Here is a 22017-nt window from a genome sequence, read left to right on the forward strand (position 1 = left end):
GGGATAGAGCAGAACTTTACCTGTTGTATTTAGATTTGAAGGTCGTGTCTCACTGGATATCTTTGTGATACTCAACTTGTCATTTCTTTATTTTAGTCATAGCTGGGGAGCACAGATGGAGTAATTTTTTGGAAAAAAATCAAGGATAATACAGTTTCCCAGCCGTACTAGATTGTAGGATCATTACAAAAAATGCACTGTAGTGACACAGAGCTGGACCTTCCTTGAAATAGTACAAAAAGGCTTGCAAGGTGTAGGCCATGTGTGAAGGCAAACTCAGTTTGATTATTCAAGGTTCTTCAAAACAGAGTAGGTTTGATTTTTGGGATGGAGGTGCTTAATAGGTGGTTTGTTTTTTTTTTGTATCTAATTACATCTGTGGTTACAAATGCTGACAGCTGCAAGATCTTGTGGCTTAATATTTTTATTTCTGTAATGCAGAGGGGACCGGAATGTGTTAACTGTCCCAAATGGAGGAAAAAAATGGAAAAACCTAGCAGACTGAGTAGTTACATAATCTGTCATATCCTTTCAGTTGGAGTTGGTTCAAGTGATGTTGTTAGTGGCGCTGAGAGGAGATTGAAATGTGAAGAGCAAGTTATGCATGCTAGAAATCAAAAAATAAGATCAGAGACTTTGTACCATAGTCTCAGATGAAAAATATGGTTAGATAATCAGCTTAAATAGTATGTTCTGTCTTTTCTGTTCCATATGAAGTTTGCCTGGAGAAAAGGGAAGAGCATGTCTCTTCATCTGCTAACTACTGGGTGACTGAAGTCCTCTACATGGAGACATAGTAAAACAATTCCTACGTGGAAAATTCCCAAGTTTTCCAAAGAGCGTCTGCTGCTCAGACCGCAGATCTTGAGTTGGAGATGTGTGGGAGAGACTTTGTTGAAGCAGATCACCTGAGACCATGATGTGGTCACTCTGGAACCATAATTATTCCACAGTCAGATCCATTTCTGATCTCATTGGTAGATCGTGGTAAACAGTAAATTAAATGTTATATGCTGGTTTCTAAAACATGGAAGAAACTGTTTGATAGAATGGTGCTGTAAGGCAAGGCTATGCAGCCAGCCTCTATGCTCTTGTTCTTATTGGTGCAACAGCTACAGCTGGTTTGTATTGTGTTTAGTAACTTTTAGAGTTTCTTAGAATTTGTTGCTTAGAATCTTGGAAAAATTTGAATGGTTTGCATTCATGGTACTTAAATTACTTTATCCTGGTATGTGTCCCTGATTTTTTGTTGCACAAAATTCATACCAATATCCCTTAGTGTCCTTCCTGCATGGAAAAATAAAATCTACATGTCAGGAAAAATTGCAGTGTGATTGTAAAGGGAACAGGCAAGGAAACACCAGTTTGTTAGCACTGGTACCAGTAGCTGTGAAGCTTAGTTCTTTATACTACTCTTTTACCTCTGCTAGTTGAATTACAGTTAGTACAGCATAGCCTAGATATATTGTTCCTCCAGCTGGGTCATACAGACCTGTTTAGTGTTAGAGTGTGAAGCATTGTGTGGTATTGAAACGCGGTGCTGTTGGTTTTCTTTTCTGCTGCAGTTTGAATGAATATATTTCCCACCATGTTTCAATGATGGGTAATACCCAGAGGAATGGTTACCTCAAAGTTTCAGGTCTGAATATAGGTCAGATATTTATTTTGCAGATAGTTAACAATCAAAAATACTAATTGAGAATATCAAGTCTTGTGCAACTATATCTGGATAAAATTATCCGAAACTAGAAGACATATTTTGGAATTTTTCTGCTTTTTTTTTTTTGTTGTTGCTGTAACTTATGAGAATAATATTGTGTTTTAAGGAAAGAATTAAAGAACAATTGCAGGTTTTCTGCGTGAGGGCTAGGTGTATGCTGTCAGCCTAGTTTGAAAACACAATGATGGTGTATACTTTCAAATTTAAATTAAAGTGAGATGTTATGGTCTGAATTTTAATTTTCTTTTTTTTTTCCCCTGCTTAATTTTTTTTAAGTCTGTCTGTAATCCTACAGGGTCATGCAAAGTATTCACTAAGAGGATTCAGCATTTCCATTTTAGTTTTTTTCCTGGGAGATTTTTTTTCAGATGTGTGTTGCTAGTGGACATCTGCCACTTTGAGAACCAGTGATTTTCTTCTGACAGGACTTGCCTGAGGAACGTGTGTGAGAAATACTAGGCCATTGTTTCTGCTATGAACTGTGATCTGCACTCCTGGTAAACTGAAAGAAGAAAATTTCCAGTGTCTAGTAGTTAATGTGGAATACCAAGCTTGTTCCAGCTGTGAACCTAATCTATGGCTCAGGGGGCAGAATTAGTTACATGTAGCTAATTTTGACTGCTGATCAGTTTCCAGTTAGGGGTCAGAATATTACTTTTGTAAGGCAGAGCAGGCATAGATAGATTGTTCCTGGAGGCCTTTCAGCTCTTTCCCACATGACATCTGCATGGAAAGAACAACCATCTGCTCCCTGGCCTTCTCCATCCTTCAGGCTTTTCCCTGGGGGTCTTCCACATTTTCTGTCTTCGTCTAGTACAGCAGTGGAGCCCAACAAAACAGCCAGTGTCTTATATGAATTGCCTTTTGCTCTATTCTTAGTGTATATATGTTAATTTATTATAAAAGGTTCTAAGCTTCCCCTACACAGAGATGAAAACCAAGCAGTGGGCGTACAGAGTCTTTACAGACCCCAGGAAGGTAGGAGCCTCAACAGGAGCTAGATTCCTTCTTCAGTGGTTAATTTTGGTGGTTTCAGTGCAGTGATGATTGGAAAATCCAGGTATTGTCTTCCTCCTTGCAGGAGCAGTATACTTTCTTAGTGTGGTCCCTGTTGGATATTCAGTGCTCCTAGTAAATTTCCACAACAATTCTCATGCTGAGTAAAGAACAGGATTTATATTTTGACAGCTCTTGGCAGGTAGAGTTTGGTGGTAGAGGGGGAGGTTAGTTCAGATTGATTTATAGCAGATACATGAATGGACTCTGTCACCATCTCTATTATTTCTTATATAATCATTGGAAATGATGTTTCACAAGCTGATGATGACTTCCATTCAACTTCCTATTTATGTTGTCTGTCTGTGCTAGCAGGATATCCTTTTATCCATCACCTGGACAAGTGCATGGTTCATGCCTCAGCAGCAGTTCTTAGCAGCACTGCTTTTTCCTGTGGCTGATACATTCTGCAGCATTCAGCTTTGATTTGGGGTTCTCTTTAATCCTGTGAGGGAGTCACTAACTTGACTTACCAGCTTGATCCTACAAGGGGGTTGTAATGGTGAGTTTTAGTGACAGTAGGCAGTGATTTGACAGAAGCAAAATGGTTATGACTTCACTGCAAGATCTGCTAGGTGGGAAGCCTTTCCAAAAAGATCAGAAGAGAGAAAAAAGTGCTTTGTGTTCAAAAGATTTGCTGCTCAAAATGGGCAAGTTTCATGTTCCTGTCAATCAACATAAGCGTGATCATACAACTTGTGACACTGTGAAGCATAGAGCAGTGTGTTACCTTTTTAAAGATGTATAATACAGTGAAGGAGTTGTGGGGTTCTGAGGGGGGGTGGTAGAGAAGCTGCCATTTCGAAGAAGGTGATAGTCCAAAATTCACACACGTTTGTATTAAAGTTTCAAAACTCATTATATTTCAAGGTTGTTCTGTCATTTTTTCTTTACCTGTCCAGAATTTTTTTGGTGTCTTTTAGCTGTAGTCACTCTCTTTCTGTTACTTATTTTATTGCTAATGTTTATGAAGCACCTGAAGGTTATTTTTTGAATTATGCAGTGTAAGGTTGTGATATTTATAGTTATAGAAAAAATGAGCTCTGTATTATGTATTATGTCTGTCTGTAGTATGTGTGGTGGTGTAGACATACTTTTACAAGTCCCTTTTGGTAAAAAAGTATGGTAATTTAGGGGTAATTCTGAGAGTCAATTACCACTATCCTGGAGGATAATTTAAATGAGTATTAAGTGATTGCTTTAGATCTTATGGTTGAGCATGAAATTACCTAAAGTGTTTCTTTATATGAGCTGATTCAGCACTGTTTTGCAGTAGGGCATTGTCTCTGTAAAAACGAGTATTTCAGGATGGACTGTGGCGGGTTTCTTAGGGAGGTAGATCAAAAGCAGATTAAAATGATGACATAATTCCTGGATTGCACTTCTGCTTTCTTTTCCAAAAAGTTGTATAGGTGGGACTCTCTTCATTTTGACCCTAACATTGTTTCTCTAAGTTCAATCTCTTTTCCCTAAACATCAATTTCATTACGCTTTCCAGAAAACAGCAGTTCTCTACGTATTTCTAGTGTGTGTCGCATACTGGAAGATTTTGACACTCAGCCCCTTGTCATGGTTTCAGAAAGGAGCAGTGACAAGTGTTTTACTTTTCATGCTGCTATGTTTCCTTCTAGTGTGTGGCCCTGTCAGCAGACAGATGTGCTGTTATCCTGTGCTGTTCTCTGTGGGAGTTCAGGGTCTGGCTCCTGCAGCTATGGCTGCTCCATCCCACAGGTTTCTTTCCTGCGACGTGTTTTAAAATTCACTTTGGTCTGACCTTGGACTTGCTCTTATAACCTGCTTCTTATTTCTGTTGGCTCCTTCATTACACCAGTGACAGACACTTACACAGCTTCGTGAAATGATCTCTCTGTTGACAATGGTCCTGCTTCAAATAGAGGGCTGGACAATGTGATGTCCAGAGGTCCCTCAGTGATTTCTGTGGTTGTAGAGGTGGGAGTTGTGCTTCTGCTCTGCTCACTGTGATCATTACTGTCATTCAAAATCAAGTGTTAAACAATGAAAATAGGAGAACCTGGAGGTGAAGGGGACAGAAGAGTAAGGAAGCGAGTGTCTCTAAGGGGTGAGTTGTCTGGCTGACCAGCTGCAGATAGGGAAATAAAGCTTCTGGCCCTGGGAAGGTTTGGAAGAAGACTGTAACAGAAGCCTGACACAATAGCCAGTGCTCCAAAAGCTCTCTAGTGGCAATCTCTTGCCACAATTTCCCTTGGAAATAGTGGTCAGAGCTGGCTATTCTGGTATTGTCTCGATCACCATCTTTTCAATTCATTGTTGCTGAGCCACTTAACCAGGCTAAGCCATCAGAAAGCTTTTTTTTTTTTTCCTTCTCTAGAATGTGAAATTTTCTGTCATTGCATACTCCAAGTGCTTGGTGCAGGATCAGAAAAGCTCTATGGCCACTGCAGAGGAAGCAGTGGGAATAAACAGCCAGGGATGCCATGGTGAGAGTGGTATCTTGACAGTCAGTAGCTACACTGGTGCAGACATGCACAGGACTGCAGCTGCAAAGTAGTTGAGACCAGACACGATAGAAAGAACAAGTGTTGAGGTAAATTAGTCATTATTCCCTCTATGTAAAGTATGTTTGTACAGCTATACATTGTTGTATGGAGTTTAAGATCCTATATGAGACGAAAACAACCCTGCCTGATAAGAAAAATCAGGAATAATTAATGTTTTATTTACTACTCAGCAAAAACTTGGGCAATATATAGAGAGGAAATGATCCATTCTTGAGGCAAAATGGGAGAGAGAAGAGTTCAGAATTTGAAAATTGTCCTGGAAGCGCAATATGGTGCTTAGGTGGTTCATAATCTGTCAGCTAGATGCAGAGAAAGAGACATGGGGAGGAGTCTTCCACATCTGATCTTAGGATATATGGCATAATAGTTGAGTTTCATTCCTTTCTGTTGCCCATACATTTCACATCTTTGCAACTGTATTGTCTATTTGGGGTCTCAGAAGTATTTGCATTTGCTCTTAAATTACCTGTCCTTCCTCTTGCCCTGGAATTAACATTACTTTGAAGCCAAGCAGCGAACACCAAAGCACTCCCTTCCTTCCAAGTCCTTAATACTGAGACACTGGATTGGGCTGGCAGGATGCTGCACTTGGTCGTGTTCTTCTCTATAATAAGGATGTTACAAGCTCTGTCAGTCATGGTAAGGCCACGTCAGTGTCATGTTAGTGATATCCTTTTGGAGGAACTTCTGGTGACTGCTAGCTGGTAGACTCTTTGGCATACTGCTCTGTGCTTGCACCTCGAGTATTTCAAGGAGTGCAAGCCAGCATGCATCTGCAATTTGTTCAACTGTTCTCTGACAGAAAGGCAGGACGGTGAATCCATCATTCCAAAAAATAAGGCAAACCACAGGGGTGACCCCAAGCTATTGTGAGGGCATGATTGGATCTATGTCTTTACTCTTTCCTCACTCACACTATGGTTCAGAAAGAGGTGTTTTCCATGAGAGGCATAACTGTGGGAACCTTATTTAATTGGTGTTTATGTAGCATGGCAATTATTACGTGGGGTGTTCCTACATTTTTTTTCATGCTGCTGGTGTCACTTTGTTCATGTCTGTGTGGTGGTTTTTTTTGTTTGTTTGTTTGTTTTTTGTTTTGTTGTTGTTGTTGTTTTTGTTGTTTAATTTAATTGAAGCCCTGCAAAAAGATATATTTTTGCTGATTGCCATAATCCCAAATTACAGAATCATGGTACCAGTGGTGATCCTGGGGACAAACTTGCAGAGTTCATTGACAAAGCTCTAGCTTTTTTTGTGTGTCTCTCTAGCACATCACCATCAGGGATGCAGGTAGAGAGTAACAGTAGACTAAGAACATAGCAGATCAGTCCAGTGTACTCTCAATCTCCTGATGAGACCAAATTGGAGAGCTGCAACCTTCCAGCCTCATGTTCTGTATAGTACCTGCAAAACACAGAGGAAAATATTGCTGGAAGCATTGTGAAGATACGTTGTGCTGACTACAATTGAATGAGGCACTGAAGATCACTTGAAACAGTGCTGGATGTGAACGTCAGTTGGATGTGAACTGCTCTGTGTTGTTGTTTTGCAAGTAAACTAAGTGCTTTAGATGTTTAATGGAAAGCAGTTTAATGTTAGAAGTTAGAGGCTTCTTCTCCTTTATCCCCCATTCTACTTGCACAAGTGTTATTTATTCGTGGACATCCATGATGCAGACCACTTGTATTTTTAGGTAATCACCATGTCTTGAGTTCAGGTCTGGTTTTCTAATATTTCTTTGCAGTCTCTTCACTTCATACCTTTTGAAAATTGACAAGAGTTGTCCCCTCTTTCATTGTCCAAGTGATAACTTAAGTATTGAGTGCTGCCAGATGTGGTATTTGCCTTCATGGAATTTTGCCAAATGTGTTCTTTTGTTTTGACAGTGAACCACCGATATCATTCTGAGTGCTGCTCTCCAGCCACTTTTGTACCCATTCTGTAATAAGTACTTTAATGTAAATCATACTTCTGTAGATGAGTTATGAGAATATGTGAAATGATACAAAATAACCTCACTGAAGTCAAGCACGTAGGAAATCACAGAATCATTTGCTTCCTCTCTGTCCACAGAATCTGTTTCTCTGCAGTTGAAGGAAATTAAATTGATTTGATGAGAAGTTCTTCTCCTTGACAAATCCATGCTGTGTTTACTCACCTTGCTTGCTTCTAGTTGATTAGAAGTAGTTTCCTAGCAGTTCTTGATCTTTTCTGCTAGGTCTCTATGAGGCAAGTGTAGTGTGTCTCATCCTATTTTTCAGGGAGGCAGATGGAAGGAGCCCAACAAAGATTTGTGTCCATTTGTGGGAGTAGTAGCTGCTGGAGCATAACTGTGTTTGTGTTTTGTCCTGTAGTACCTAATTCTGTTCTCACAGAAGGCATAGAGTGTTATACAGTGCCTACACAACCCCCTGCCCTGTACTTTTCTGACAGCCTCCTTGCTCTACTTCCTTGACAGCTTCTGTCTCTGAGGGCCTAAAGCTAAAATAATGTTTTCTTCAGATTTCTTGGATCCAGGCTCTTGGCTTGTAGGTATGGTTGGAGTTCTTTTCAGCTGTAAGGTGAATAGAAGGAAATCAGGATGTACATGCTGAGAAGTGTTCGTGGTTTGGGTAGTAAAAGGCAAGCAATAAGTTTTGTCCAAATTTTTCTCTGTGTGTATATGTAAAGTATACATGTGTGTATATGTGTGTAAGATGTGTCAGAATTGCTTCTACAGTTTGCAGCAGCTGCTAGCATTAATGGGGAAGATGGGATGCTTGAAAAGCTGGAGGTCTCGTGGGGTAATGTGTTGTATGTAGTATATTGATAGCATACATGTTGTAATTATTGTTTGGTTCTTACAGGCAGCAGTGGTTTATATTGGTCTGAGAATGGCAGGTGCTCAGAGAAGGGGACTGCGCTGTCATTTTCCTTGCAGCAGTAATGTCTTCATCTCCATCTAAGATTGTTTAGAGCAAAAGTGGGAAAGTACTCTGGCAGGAGAAAGAATCTGTGCTTATAAAAATGTAAGCACTCAGTGCCAACAGAACAGTTGCTTGGAAGTGTCCTTGGGGCTTTGCCAGAGAAGCTACTGGAGCTCAGTGCTGAGATTTACCAAAAATGGAAGGATGGTTGTTGTCCAGTTTTCACAGACAAGTTCAAACCTATAAGCAGTTGTGTCACAAAGGTAACACAATGATGACAAATAAACAAAATGCTATTTCTGCTAAGCATGTTAATAAGGGAGGATGACACAGGATAGTTGATTTATGAAAGGATTAATGCATTCAGGTTGCCCTGCTCTTCTGGGCAGTGTAGGCATTTTTTTCCTCTACAGTGACAGACACCAGTCTAGCAGAGTGCAGTGTGAGAAATGCAGAGAAAATAGTGGTTTGAGTGAAGTGTATATGAAAAATCAAATAACAGTTATTTCCACTTTATAAATCCATGCTTAGCATCAGAAATACAAACTTCTTACTAAATTTTATGAGCAGACATCTCCCTTTGGAAATTCTGTGTTGCTTATGAACTTGCGTTTTTTGTGAATAGTCAGATGAATAGGGGGATAAAACCCAATGATACTGAACCTTTTTCCTTTTCCCAGTAGAGTAACAGATAAATAAGTCTGCGTAGTAGCAAAACCATAAAACAGTATACGTTAGAATGGACTTAATATATTATAGTATGTACACAGAAGTGTGTGTGTGTGTCTGTGTAAATGTGTGTATTTAGGATCCCGTCCTGTATGTATCTCTTTATGAACACACTGATTTCATATTCTTAACTGTGGCTGATGAGCACCTCTTCAAGCAACTTCCATAACTCATCTTGTGAGGAAAGACAGCTCTTCATCAAATCCCAGTGTGTTTGGAGAGCAGGGAGTTTTAAAAAAGGTCACTATAGATTTATTCATACTATCAGTTGACAGTTTGAAACTCTGAAACACCTCTATTTGCTCAATACCTAGGTAAGGGTGGTGGCAGAAGAACTTAGGCCAGGAAAGTAAAAAAGCTTTGAAAAGATTAATTTCATCAGCAGCTAACCCTATCAGTGTCATGGGACTATGAGAATTGCTTGCTTTCAGAAATGCTGGGAAGGAGATCAATAAAATACTGGATAAATTGCACAGCAGTTCGTTGTAGATGTCTGACAAGAATGATGTTTACAAAAGTTGATGGTAAAGAGAATTCTGATTTAATTAGGCTTTGGTAGCTGGAGAGATAAAAGTATTCATATATGAGCATCAACATATTCTGGCTATAATCAGAAAAATGGCTTAAGGGTGGTCATCTAACTAAACAAAGGACAGACATGAAAATCTGCAGCAGATTTTGTTCCCATACATCTAATAATTTTTTTTTTCTGTACATTGAATAGATATCTATAACCTTCAATTTTTTAACTTCATGTAGAATATCAGGTTCATACTTTCAGGTAGATGAAGTGTCAGATATTTGTTTGATGATGCCATATCTAGAATGTAAATATTAAAATATGTGAAGATCTCTACAAATCTCTGGATTGTCTAATTCCGATTTAAACTACTTCCTATCAAGATAGTTGATGAACAGAAATACTACTGTAAGAAGTCACTCAAGTTGTATTGATTGTAATTATAATTTTCCAGAGTTTATGCTGAGAAGATGGGTAAACTTGGTTATGAAACTGAAGAAAATCACAAATGCAGTAAAAAGAACAGGCGTTAATTTTTAACCATTACTTTATAAACAAGTGGGTGTGTCATGAATAATCCAATGAATTACTCCCCAGAGCCTCCTCTTTTAACTTTGTCAAAGGCTTGTACTCTTCTAAACTCCAGTTATTGTACAACATGGTTTTTAAAGCTTAATGCTGAAGTGGCATTTTTCCAAAAGGCTGTGGTGAGTACACATGCTAATTTAGAAAAATGGATGGATGTGTTTGAGTAGATTATTGGTGAAGGCTGGAACAAGTAAGAAACCCAAGGAAGAAGATAACTGATTGCTATTGTAGGTTGAGGAACACAAACTAATTGTCTTTCACAGAAATCCATGTGCTTTAAAAATGTTTGCTCATTCTGAGTAGAGTTGGGGCAGAGGGGAATTCCAGAAGGTATAGAGACTGAAAAATTAATTGGATCTGTCAGTTAAAACTAAGGCATTTGGAGCAAATAAGGGATTATCTAGGATGTGATGAGAAAAGTCAGACCCCTGAGACATGGTTAGTTTGACACTTATAATAAGAAAATAACATTAATTTTTAAGAGTTGAACCCCAGAGATATATATTGATCCTTTCACATGGGAATATGTACAGTGTAATGCAGAAAAACTGTCTTGTTTTTTCTGTGAAGTCAAAAAGCCCTGCAAAAGAATGTATTGATTAATTTCCTTCCTGTAATACTTAACACAGTCCCTTTCATTGGCACCATTCTGGTGGCCTAGAAGTATGTGGTTAATTCATGTCCCATGGTAGTATGAGACTGGATACTCTGAGGCCAAGTAGGTTTATGTCTTTAATTGGCAGATTTTTACTGAACACTTCTTCAGTGCTCATTCAGTAGCTGTGTAATTATGCTCAAAGGTTGCAAGGGCAGTATGTGTTCTTTATTTTTTTTTTTTAATCGGCACATCTGTTTAATGCTTTATTAACAGCTGTAAAAATTGAGTTGTTAATATGGCATCTGATTTTAGTTTCAGTTAGCAGTTAGGAAAAGCAACCAGTGTGAAATTATTATACCTGTAAATGTCACACACGTACTCTTCTCTGAGTCAGATTTTGGCATCTTAGGTGTGCTGCTTGACACTCATGCCCAGGTACTGAGCAACTTTATTCATCACAATGTGCATGAGGTCAAAGTTTTTTTGCCTCTGTGTTACATCACTGGGCTTTGGAAGCAAGGGTCATAGGAAACAGGCTAGATTAATTTCTCATGGATTGCAAAACTGCCTGAGACCCTGTACTGCTATAGTTCTCAGTTACTTGCTGGCAGTAGGGAAGGATTAATGGAAAAGACCTCATTTGGCTTAATGGGAGGACAGGTTAAGTTTGCTACCTTTGGTGCTACTGTTAAACTGGGAAGAACTGCTGGCATGTTGGGAGGACTTGGGTTATTGTTAATAACATCCTTGACAACGTGGACTGCAAAAGACTGAAAAAAATCAATTTCTTTAGCACAAGGAAGATAAAAGCCTTCAAATAGTAATGAAATAAAGGAGAGGAATACTTGATTTCACCTGCATATAAGAAAAGATGCAATAGGTTAACATTGCAACAAGTTGTACAGCACAGAACAAAGACTTAAATGTAAAGGATAACTAAATATGATGATATACAGCATAGGAGAGTTGCTTTGTTGTTTGATCATCGTAAGTCTTTAAGAACAAATAAGGCAAATACTTGTTATGTTTGATGAAAAAACTTTTACATCTAGCTTGCAGGTAGACTAGACAATGTCTTGAAGTCTCTTTTGGACATGTTTGTTGTCATTTGGGTTTTGTTTGTGTGCAGTTCTACAATGGAAGGAAGAAGGGTTAAACCAAACCACCACACTCCTAGAAATGTTGCCAACTCACATCAGTAGCTCATCTCTTCATTCTTTACCTGTTTAAGTCTTAACAAAGGAAAGACAATGCACAGCTTTGTAACCTATGTAAGTGTTCTTCATGAAGGGAGCATATATACTGAAAGTCAGTTATTTTTTCTTTGCAGGTTACGGGATGACAGAATTAGGGTAGAAAGGATGGAAAATTTCCATTTTGAATACAGCCATGCTTTCCAGAGGATAACAGACTTCTATGCAAAAGAGGTGCCTGATACTACAGGTATGTTACTCAGATTTTTATGTAAAAGAAGTGCCTCATAGTACAGGCCTGTAATTCAGAATGTCTTTGAGGTGTTCTGCCTGCTAGCTTTTACATAAATAAGGAATACATGTGGGGGCATCCTGTCAGGTCTCGTGGACTTGTCTGTGTTGTTGCATGTAGGGCTGGATAAATTTGGTACGAGAGGAATTTGTTAAGGGATTAATCCCTTTCCATTCTAGCTGATCGTCATAGATGAGAGTTGCTAGGGGCTGATGGACTTCTCTTAATAGATATGCCAGTTATTGCTGTGACTATAGGTCCAACACCATATGCACAGCCTGTGTGCTGTAGATCCAGTTGCATTCAAAAGAAGCAGTCGGGTGCACAAATAGCAGTTTGTTCATATGCAACATGCACAGATTCTTTGAGTTTCCCTGCAATAAATGCATTAAGCTGCAGACTTGCTCTATAACTCTAAAAGACAATTACAATCACAATAATAATCTTCCTATGACTTGGTGCCAAATGCTAGTCCACAATTTGGTCTGAAAAGGAGTAGTATTTATACCTTCTTCGTGGCTATTGTACAAAATGTGAGGTGGGACTGGTCAAACAATTCTACTTTATGGTCAACACAAAACTTCCTTGGTGACTTCTGCAAGAAGCAGATGACTGCTGCAAGACAGGGGGAGAGCAGGATAAGCAGCCATCACTGCATTACACCTTTCCTCCTGGAACAGGAGAACACAGACCACTGGATCTTCACCCAGCCTTTTTGTCACCAGATATGTATCAGAAGCATTGAACTTCACAGTTTTCACTTGTTTTGTGCTTCCTGCTTCCAACGCCATGTTCAGCTTGCTTTAAGTGTTCCCTAACTTGATCCTCTTCTGTTAAGGACAAGTCTTCACTGCTCCAGAATTTCCCACTGGTCTGAGAGGCCTCAGATTCCTCAAGGCACATCTTAACAGTAAAGACCACGACAAAGAAGGCATTGCATTCCTCAGGCTCTTCCATGTATTTGTCACTAGATCTCCTGCCTCATTTGGTAGTGGGCTCACATTATCCCTTGTCTTACTTTTGCTGCTGGAGTACTTGCAGGAGCTCTTGTTGCCCTTCGTGTACCTTGCCAGTCTCAGTTCCAGGAGGGCTCTGGTTTTCCTAACCCCATTCCTGTAAGCTCAATGAATCTCTCTATATTATTCCTCAGTCACCTGTCCCTGCTTCCACTTCTCATACTCCTCCTTTTTAATGTTTGAGTTAATCAGGAGCATCTTATTCATCCATGCAGGCCTTTTACCACCTTTGCTTAATTTTTTGCACTGTGGGATCTTTTTTGAGCTTGGGGGAAGTAAACCTTGAAAGTTAGCATTATTTGAATAGAAATTAATACAGGGCTAGCATCCTTTTTTATTTATCATAGCTTGAAGAAATGCGCTTGCACAGATGTAAATTCACACATACAGCAACTGAAGGAAATTATTTAACATCTGAAATGTTTCTTCAGGGTTATTTTTTTGTGTGGTTTTTAACAGTCTAAGAACAGAAGAACAGCTTTAAAAAACATCTGTGAGAAAACTTAACTCAGTAGGGTTTTTAAAAATAGCATCTCACGTTGAGATATCATGGAGTGAATTCTGCTGCTGTTGCAGCTGGAACAGGGGCTGTAGTAGAGCCCTGCTGAGGAGCACTATCAAATATGAATGGCTGTCTCATGAGGATGGAACTGTGTTCTGCAGACTGGCCGAGGCAGACAAATCCTCATCACGTCTGCTGAGGCCTCTTCATTGCTTCTGTCTTGCACAGGTGTTGCCTGCAGTAGAGGAGATTTCTGAATTCAGTTCTTAGTTTGTGTACTTAAAAATATGTTAGGCCAATAGTAATTGTTATGGAGAAAAAGCTATGTGGTCAAATGTTTTGTAATGTGTTTAAGTTATTTTAATGATTTATATTCTTTCAAAACGAATTATTTCAGAACATCACTTGTTGATTTATAGATATCATACAACACTGTACATATGTTCCCTATTTCTATGTGATTAAACTGAAAAATAGTTTATGCTTTTTCTAAAATAAGTAGTAACAAGTGAGTCAACCAGAAAAATAACATCTTTTTTTTAGGTCCTCAAAAACTGTCTGTAATACTAAGCTTGGATAAGCCTGTTATTTGCTCACTGGCAGCAGTAATTGCATATCTCAAAGAATTTAATTTGGAAAGGATGCTTTACAATCCAAGGTAAGTTGTTTTATATAAACTTCCAATTCAGAGCATCATTACATGTAGCAGTGTTACCTTTTAAGTTTTAGCAACTTCCCTTCCATGTAATGAATCCACCTGCTGGAGTGACAAACATAGTCTTTGTGAAAATTATACCTTACATTTAAGCACCTAATCATAACTAAAAGAATCAAGTGATTTCTTTTTTTAAGTAGTCTTTCATGAAAACCTTTGTTTGCCTAGACATTACTGGCAGTAATGTAAATCAACACACATTGCTGCCAAGTGTTACTGAAAACAAACAAGATGCAAAAGTTGGGAGATACTGGGGAGAAATTTTAAAGTCTGTTAATATCAGCCACTATATCTCAACCTCATATTTTTTTTTTTGTGAATAAAAATAGAGACTTTTTTTGGGCAGCTTTTAAAAATATAATTAATGCCATAATTTAGCTTTGCAGATGTTGTTATTTTGCCAGAAGGGTGTAAGTAATTTTCTCTTTAGCTCTGGAAGAAGGTGTAAGTGCTAATGTGTTGTAATGTTTAGACAGTACTCAGCAGGTCTGTTTGAGCTGGTAAATCTAGTTATCAGTTTTAAAGAAAACAAACATTCAACATATCCTGGCTTTCTGGAAAGTCCCTAGAGTTGGCTTAGTGGTAAATAGACAGGAAACAATCATGCAAAAAGTTGTTGATAGACCCACATTATTTGTGCAAAGTTACTACAAAAACAAACAGACATGGAAATAATCTTGTCTTCCCTTACATAGTACCAACACTTAGTTTTATTAGATATGCTCAAATGAATACTCAGAGTTCCTAACAGGATTATGCAGGTGTAATCAAAAGAAAATGAGGAAGATATTGCCACTCAAGCATCTTTTTATCCTGTTTTGCACATGTATAAAAGATTGCTATCCTGCCTGGCTTAGTCTTGAAAATGTCATTGAGGCTTATTAAATGCTTTATTAAAACAGATTTATCTGTCATGGATCCTGTGCAAAATAGTCTACTGGCTGTCTCAGTATTGCTCTGTCATGTAAGTAGGCAGGATTGAACAAAGTAGGTCTGGCTGCAGACTGGAAACAAATATGCTATGTCAGTTGTAGATCATTCACATGTTATATGAGATTCTTAAAGTTTCAAGCCTTACTTTGAAGGCCTCTCTGCATTACCAGTTCTTTTAAAATATAGCTGCATATTAAAAGTTGATTGCAGATGTCAGCTTTAAACATTTTTCAGTTATTTGGAAATGGTATATACCTGTTTTTTTCTGGTTTTTGGAATGGACTTTCATCCTTAAGTTGTCCTTCCTTTCTCCAAGTACTGTTAAAATGTTAACAAAATCTTTGCTAGGCTTATAGCTCTAATGAAGAAAAAAATTTCTGTGGCATCTTCTAAGCTCTCTTCCCTGCCTCATTCTTTAAGAAGTACTCCAGCACTGTGGTTTTCACCTGTCTTCTTTCGTTGGCCAGAGAAATCTTGTGAGAGTTTCTGAAGAAGAAATTGAAATCCAAGGGAATGCCATTCCATGTTCACGCTTGTGGATCACTATTGTCACAGACATAACGTGAATGTTCTCTCACAGAATCATACAATTGTTTAGGTTGGAAAGGACCTTTAAGATCATCAAGTCCAACTGTTAACCTAACAGTGCCAAGTCCACTTTCTGGCTAACTAGCTAGCAGAGAGGGAAATTGGGCTAAGGCCAAGTATGGGAATGCTGGAAAACAGGAGATGGGGGAAATACAGAATCCATCTTTCATGTAGAAGTAATTCAGTAGCAGAGGAGAAACATCGTTTTGTGAAGGCTGATCTAGCAGCAGTCAGTTACATTTGTGATTGCTGCATCTTAAAACCAAGTATAATTACAGACTGAAGGAAAAGCACTCAGTCTTAGAGCTGACATTTGCCTGCTGGAGGTTGCTCTAATGGACTTTATGTGAATATATGAGCATCTGAGTGGAAAAGCAATGAACTGTTTGATATCTTGGTGATAGGCTGTGAAGAAATAAGATGTATTCTTTGAGATAACTTTGTTCCTGTGCTCAGGAGCTTGAATTCTACTGTATTTATTCCTAAAACCTTTACTGCTTTGACTACCCAATAGTGAATTCTACTTGCTGTTTTTAGCGTATCACCTGTATTGAAACAATGAGCCAAATACTAAGGCAAACTCAATGTCAGTATTTTTCCTAATGCTGGTGAAATACTATCTAAATACTGAAAAGGGAAAGCCTTTTAAACAAGAGATGTCAGGCTCACGGATATTCTGTGATTCTGCAGGAAATAGAGGAGAAATACTTCTACTGAACTGTCAAGCAACTTAAAATTTCCTGGGAGGATTCAGGTCAGTGAGCATATACCAATGAGTCAGTGAGCATGAAGTCAGAGTTCTGAGATAGTTTTCAGTTTATTAGTGTAGGTGACACAGATCTGGATGAAAAAGACCTATGTGATAGGAAGAATGACAAAAAAAGTACTTATACCTCTGTACCTTCTTTAGATAAACACTTCTCCCAGCTGAAAAAAAATTCCAGCTCAATTTAATAAGTAGGATCATGAAACATCATGTCATTGATGAAGGATCCTCATTAGCAGGGTGGAAGCAAATTTTGTTTTAATGTTTAGATAAAGCCTTTAAAGCCACTTTTAAGATCCTAAAGCAAAATATTAAAAAAAAAAAAAAAAATTTGCAAGAGCAGAACCCTAGGGTATGGCTAGACTTCATTTGGAGCTTGAGCAGCAAGTAAAAATAGATTTAACAATGAATGATACAAGTTTGGTTAATCAACCTTCATATACTGAGAGACCCTTACTGGCTTTTGACAAGAAGCTGGTACCCATCTAGGAGAGATCATAAGTACAGTTGAGTGTCCGGTTTTATGTATACAAAATCCACGAAAAATAATCATTTGTGTAGCTGTTGCTACAGAAATGTGTCTAGGTGTGTTTTCATTTTACCTACATGTTTTCCAGTGTACTGGGGATGGCACGTACTGTACTACTTAGATTTTGAACCATGATAGATGAACTTCAAGATATGCAGGCAATGGAAAAGCCAGGTGTCTTTCTGAAGGACTGGAGTAATTTTTTTACAACTCTTGCCTAAATATATAGGTTTGTTTGGTGGTTCATTCACTCTTAGAAATCTCAAAGATGTGGGCTCTCAAGGTCTGTAGAAGGTAGGCTTTTAATACAGTGCTTTGCAGCTTTGCTGGGAAGTTTTTACAGATTTGCAAAATTAAAGTAGTTGAAAACTACTTTTCTCAATAACATGCATTCACTTAGGCTGGGTTACTGAGTACAACATTTTATGTAACACCTCCTGTGGAGACAATAATGAGTAAAGCATAAAAATCGCCCTGCCTTCCAAGCTTCTCAGAAGGTAGGATGAACAAGAAGATCTCTTTTCACAGGTAACACATAAGAATTGAAGTCTGAAGATGTAGCTTACTGTCCTAAAGCAATCATAGTAGTCCTTTAATATATTCATCAGTGAGTATAGTTCTAGTTTGAAAAGTCATTTTATGACTAGGAACCTCTTTCTCATGAGCATTCCCCCAAAGTTTCCTACATTTTACTAGAAGCTTGTGTTTCTTTTTGTTTCCTCTTTTTATTTTTTTTAGCCCAGGTCACATCATTCTACCTCGCCTTGCTTCTTCTGACTAATGGACTTGTCAGCTGTTTCCATCCTTTGTGTTTTGTGCTGTTAAAGTATTTGAAACAGTTGCAAGTCTGTTGTTTGAAACTCAGGGCACACTGTCACCTGCAGAAGGAATTATGGCATTGTGATCCCGTTGAAGTAATTTTGAAGGGTTGTCTTTGCGGATGCAGGAGATGGCTGATAGCAGCACATCAGAATTTTTCACAAGGAACGTGTTGACGACATTGCTGAAAATCTAGCACTGACTTCATATTTATTTACAGCCACCTTCTTAAGCCATTTGGTCTCTAAATTCCCTACAAAGAGTCTATCTTTGTTCACATTTTTTTCAGTTTCTGATCCCGAGCTGAAGGAAGATGAGGGGGTGGAAGCAAAACATGTTCTGTGCTGTGACATCTGGAATTGTTGGTTGGGTGTATACTGCAGTTGATCTTGGCTATTATTCATATACTTGAAGATCTCTATTACCAGGATTAATAGCAGGGTGGAGTAACTCAGATAAAGCAAGCACCTTTATAATATAAACCACCTGATTTATGCTGTGAGAACAACTTCAGCACATCTGATTCTGAGAGAATTGTAAATATACTCTTCAGTGGAGTGGAGTTATTTGCTTTTAAATACTACTAGACTGCAAGCTTACTGTGAGCAGAATATTCTTTTTAAGTGCTCTGAAACCAGGTGAAGTGCAGAAACACTAGAACCAGTAGTCCACAGTCCTGAAACTCATGTATGAGTGATTGAGTGTGTATAGAAACAGCTAAATGCATCCTTTTCACGTTTGGGAAGAGATGGAAACACATGGTTCTTACCCATGGGCTCAAGAGATCACAGTGGCAAACTGAAATGCAGCAAATGGAGAAACTGCAGTTTAGGTGAAGCCCTAGATGTGCAAGAGGTGCTTCGGGAAGAGTGGGTAGGATTTGGTTTTGATCATAGGGATTGAGAGCCAAGCAGAAACCATTCCTATTTAATTTTTGCCAGCATTAGCAGTTGTGACTGAAGATGGAAAAGGAAGTATTGTTGTATTGCTTACAATGTCATGTACTTTGGAAAGTGCTGCTACTTTTGCCTCCAAGGTTTTGTTTTGGTTGTCGGCTTTGTTGGTTGCTGGGGTAGCACACTAGAGAAGGCTTAATTATGACTGTGGGTTCAGTTCCGAGTCGGCTGTACTTCCAACCTATCATTGAACTTCTTGAGGTACTTGGCTGAATTGACTCTTTTCAGCAAAACAAACAGGAGGAAAAAAAAAAAGGCGGAAAATAGTTCAGATTTGACCCACTATTTAGGACAAATCTAGCAGGCCCAAATACCTGCATACCACATAAATTTATAACATTAATCTCTGAATATTTCGTGTGCCTAGTGGAAATTTGGAACATTTGAGTGCTTCCCCCAGAGTTTATAATTGAATGCACTGAAAAAAAAAAATGTGAAAAGTCAAGAAAGCAATTTTAAATCCTGTCCAGCAAGTCAATTTGTTTGGTCTAAGATGATAGAGAGTGTCCTACATTTTGTGCAAAGGGCAGTCAGCAGTATGATTAACCTAGACAATCATAACCTGATTTGTCAGAAGCATTTAGTGAGGGTCTTGCACTTCACTTCATGGTCCCAGCTACCACAAGTGTATGTCTGAGGCTGAAATAATTTTCACATCTACTATGATTACACATCTAATACAGTGTTGGTATTAATGTTGATTCTAACGCAACACAACCTTTGGGTTGGTCACTTCCACTTCAGCAGGGGCGTGTCAAAGTCAAGTAATTTTAGTCATGGTTATTTCACAGTAAAAATAAAATCATATAGTTTCCACCTTTTTTTTTTAAATAATTGCACTGTCTGCCTGTTTAAATTGGTATTAGTGGTAAAAAATAAGAATATGTATTTTTGTATATTTTTTTGGATGATGAGTTGTGCTAAAAGTCTGCTCCACTCTTGAAGTATTAATTCTTAGTCCTGCCCCTAATTCTAAAGTGATCATAACAGAACACTAACAAAAGCACACACTTTTTCAATTTAATCATAGATGGAAGAAGGGGTAATTCCTTAACCATTTAGTGGATCAGGATTAGATAATAGGAGAGCTGGATTTTGTTCTGAGCTTTTTCATTGTAGGAAACTGGGAAGTAAGTCGCAAATCTTGTTTTCCCAAGCAGTAAATTAAAAGAAGTTGTTAGCCTTCATTTCTTTTATTTATTTGAGTAGGTTTTAATTTCTTACTTTTTTTAAAATTTTGGATAACGAATGAATTCTCTAATGTGAGAAACTTCACAGTCTTTCACTGCTCTGTCTGTGCCTGAATTTAAAAGTGTAATATGTAATTCCTCTCCCCAGCAATTTCAAACAATTGTCAAGTGAAACTGAATACATGACAATTAATGGGACAACAATGAAAAATCTTGAAATTTTGCAGAATCAGGTATGGACAAATGTATGGTTTGTTTTTTTTTGTTGCTTTTTTTTTTTTTTAATGACTGCTGAGATTTTCACAGCTGTTCGACATACTGTTCCTGATGGGTTTAGTTAAGTTATTTTCCAGATCTCACCCAGAAGGTTTACATTATTTTAAATGGGATCAAACTGAAGGAGGATTGCATTTTCAAAGGCATAATTAGAAGTTTATCTGTGCTGACTTTTAATATGAGTTAGGAACCTTACTGCACTTTGACCAGCAAAGAAATTTCCTACAGTTTGAGTTCTTGAGCAACTGCAAACAAGTGATATGACTGCAATACAGTTTGCTTTTTCTTTATGCTACTGCACAGACTTAATTTGTTTAATTTATTCCAGTAATTTTCTAAAAAGATTTTCTGGCTAAAGGAAAAACATTCTTAAGTGCCTTATTAGAGGTACTTTTTGTAAGGCATTGTTGGTTAACAAGATCAGTAAATAAACATGCAGTTGCTGTATCTTAAAGCTTAAACAGAATGTTTAAGTAGTGTGTTGAAGATCCTTTCACTACATAATTACCAGTAAAATAGCAATAATCATGCTATTTTTATTATTTTAGACTGATATGAAAACAAAAGGAAGCCTGCTCTGGGTCTTGGATCATACTAAAACTGCCTTTGGACGTCGAAGGTTGAAGAAATGGGTGACACAGCCCCTCATGAAATCCAGGTGAGATGTCTTTTTATTTTAGGCTAAATATGAATTTTATAATTACAATGTTGAGTAGGCCCAATGTATTTAATTTTCCAGAAGACCTGAGATCCATAGTAGAGTTTACACAGGAAATGGTATGAGATGTGGACATCACATATAGGTTCAAAAGAGTTAAAGCACTCTGTTGGGGTACTGAAAATCTAAGCAGTTCCTAGTAGCAGGTTTGGAGCAAATTAGGAATTCCCTTGCAGAAATTTGATTTGGTACCATTCTAATTCAGTATCCATTTTCAGACAACAGATGAGGATTGCTTCTTTTGGAGGATGTTTTATTCCTAAACTTGCCAATTAGTTTTTGTCTTTCTTGCTTCATAAATATTTGCTTCCTTAATGTATTTAATTGGTTCTGAAATAGCTGTGGATGTTTCTGGTATCCCTGTATACAGTGTATTGCATATGAAAGTATTTTTATTACTTCTGAAATGTCATAATTGTTTGGCCACTTGTATTTTGAGCTATGCTTTTTTTATTAAGCTTTAGAAAAACTTTATTTTGCAAATACTGTTTTCATGCTTGTATTCATTTGTCTCAGTCTTGGAAGGGGCTCCATCTTTTCTGATTTCTTTTTGCAGGCATTATTGCAGTGTTGTACTTGGATATGTAGTAATAACAGGATTGAGTCCCTGGAATGTTTGTTGCCCACAGTTTTAAGTTTATGGGCCTGTTCCTTTGTGCATTCTGTGAGAACTGTCAGTGTAGAGTTTGCTCAGTTGTCAGTTTGTTCCCTTTAGCTATGGCATACAGAAAATCCTCATGGTTATCTAAAATAATTTTTCCTATGTTTTACTTTTTGAAAATACGTGAAACTTTAAAAACTTTTGCTAATTTTTAACAGTTGCATGTAGTGAGGTATAGCAATATTTTAGAATCATAGAATCCTTTA

The 22017-nt window shown here is 37.9% G+C and overlaps 1 protein-coding gene across 1 annotated transcript in view; it reads left to right on the top strand.

Moving 5' to 3' along the window:
- The window catches only part of LOC103767913 (DNA mismatch repair protein Msh3-like), a gene marked incomplete at both ends in the record, with an annotated part of 46703 nt that extends 25613 nt beyond the window's left edge, over positions 1-21090 (top strand). Inside the window, 4 exons of the mRNA XM_008935046.1 lie at positions 11988-12100; positions 14204-14318; positions 20305-20389; positions 20981-21090. Of these exons, the coding sequence (XP_008933294.1) occupies positions 11988-12100; positions 14204-14318; positions 20305-20389; positions 20981-21090 (423 nt within the window). The remainder of the gene's footprint in view (positions 1-11987; positions 12101-14203; positions 14319-20304; positions 20390-20980) is intronic.
- Positions 21091-22017: the final 927 nt, after the last annotated feature.

This window comes from Merops nubicus, unplaced genomic scaffold (genome assembly GCF_000691845.1).
Source record: "Merops nubicus isolate BGI_N331 unplaced genomic scaffold, ASM69184v1 scaffold28112, whole genome shotgun sequence".
Classification (NCBI taxonomy): Eukaryota; Metazoa; Chordata; class Aves; order Coraciiformes; family Meropidae; genus Merops; species Merops nubicus.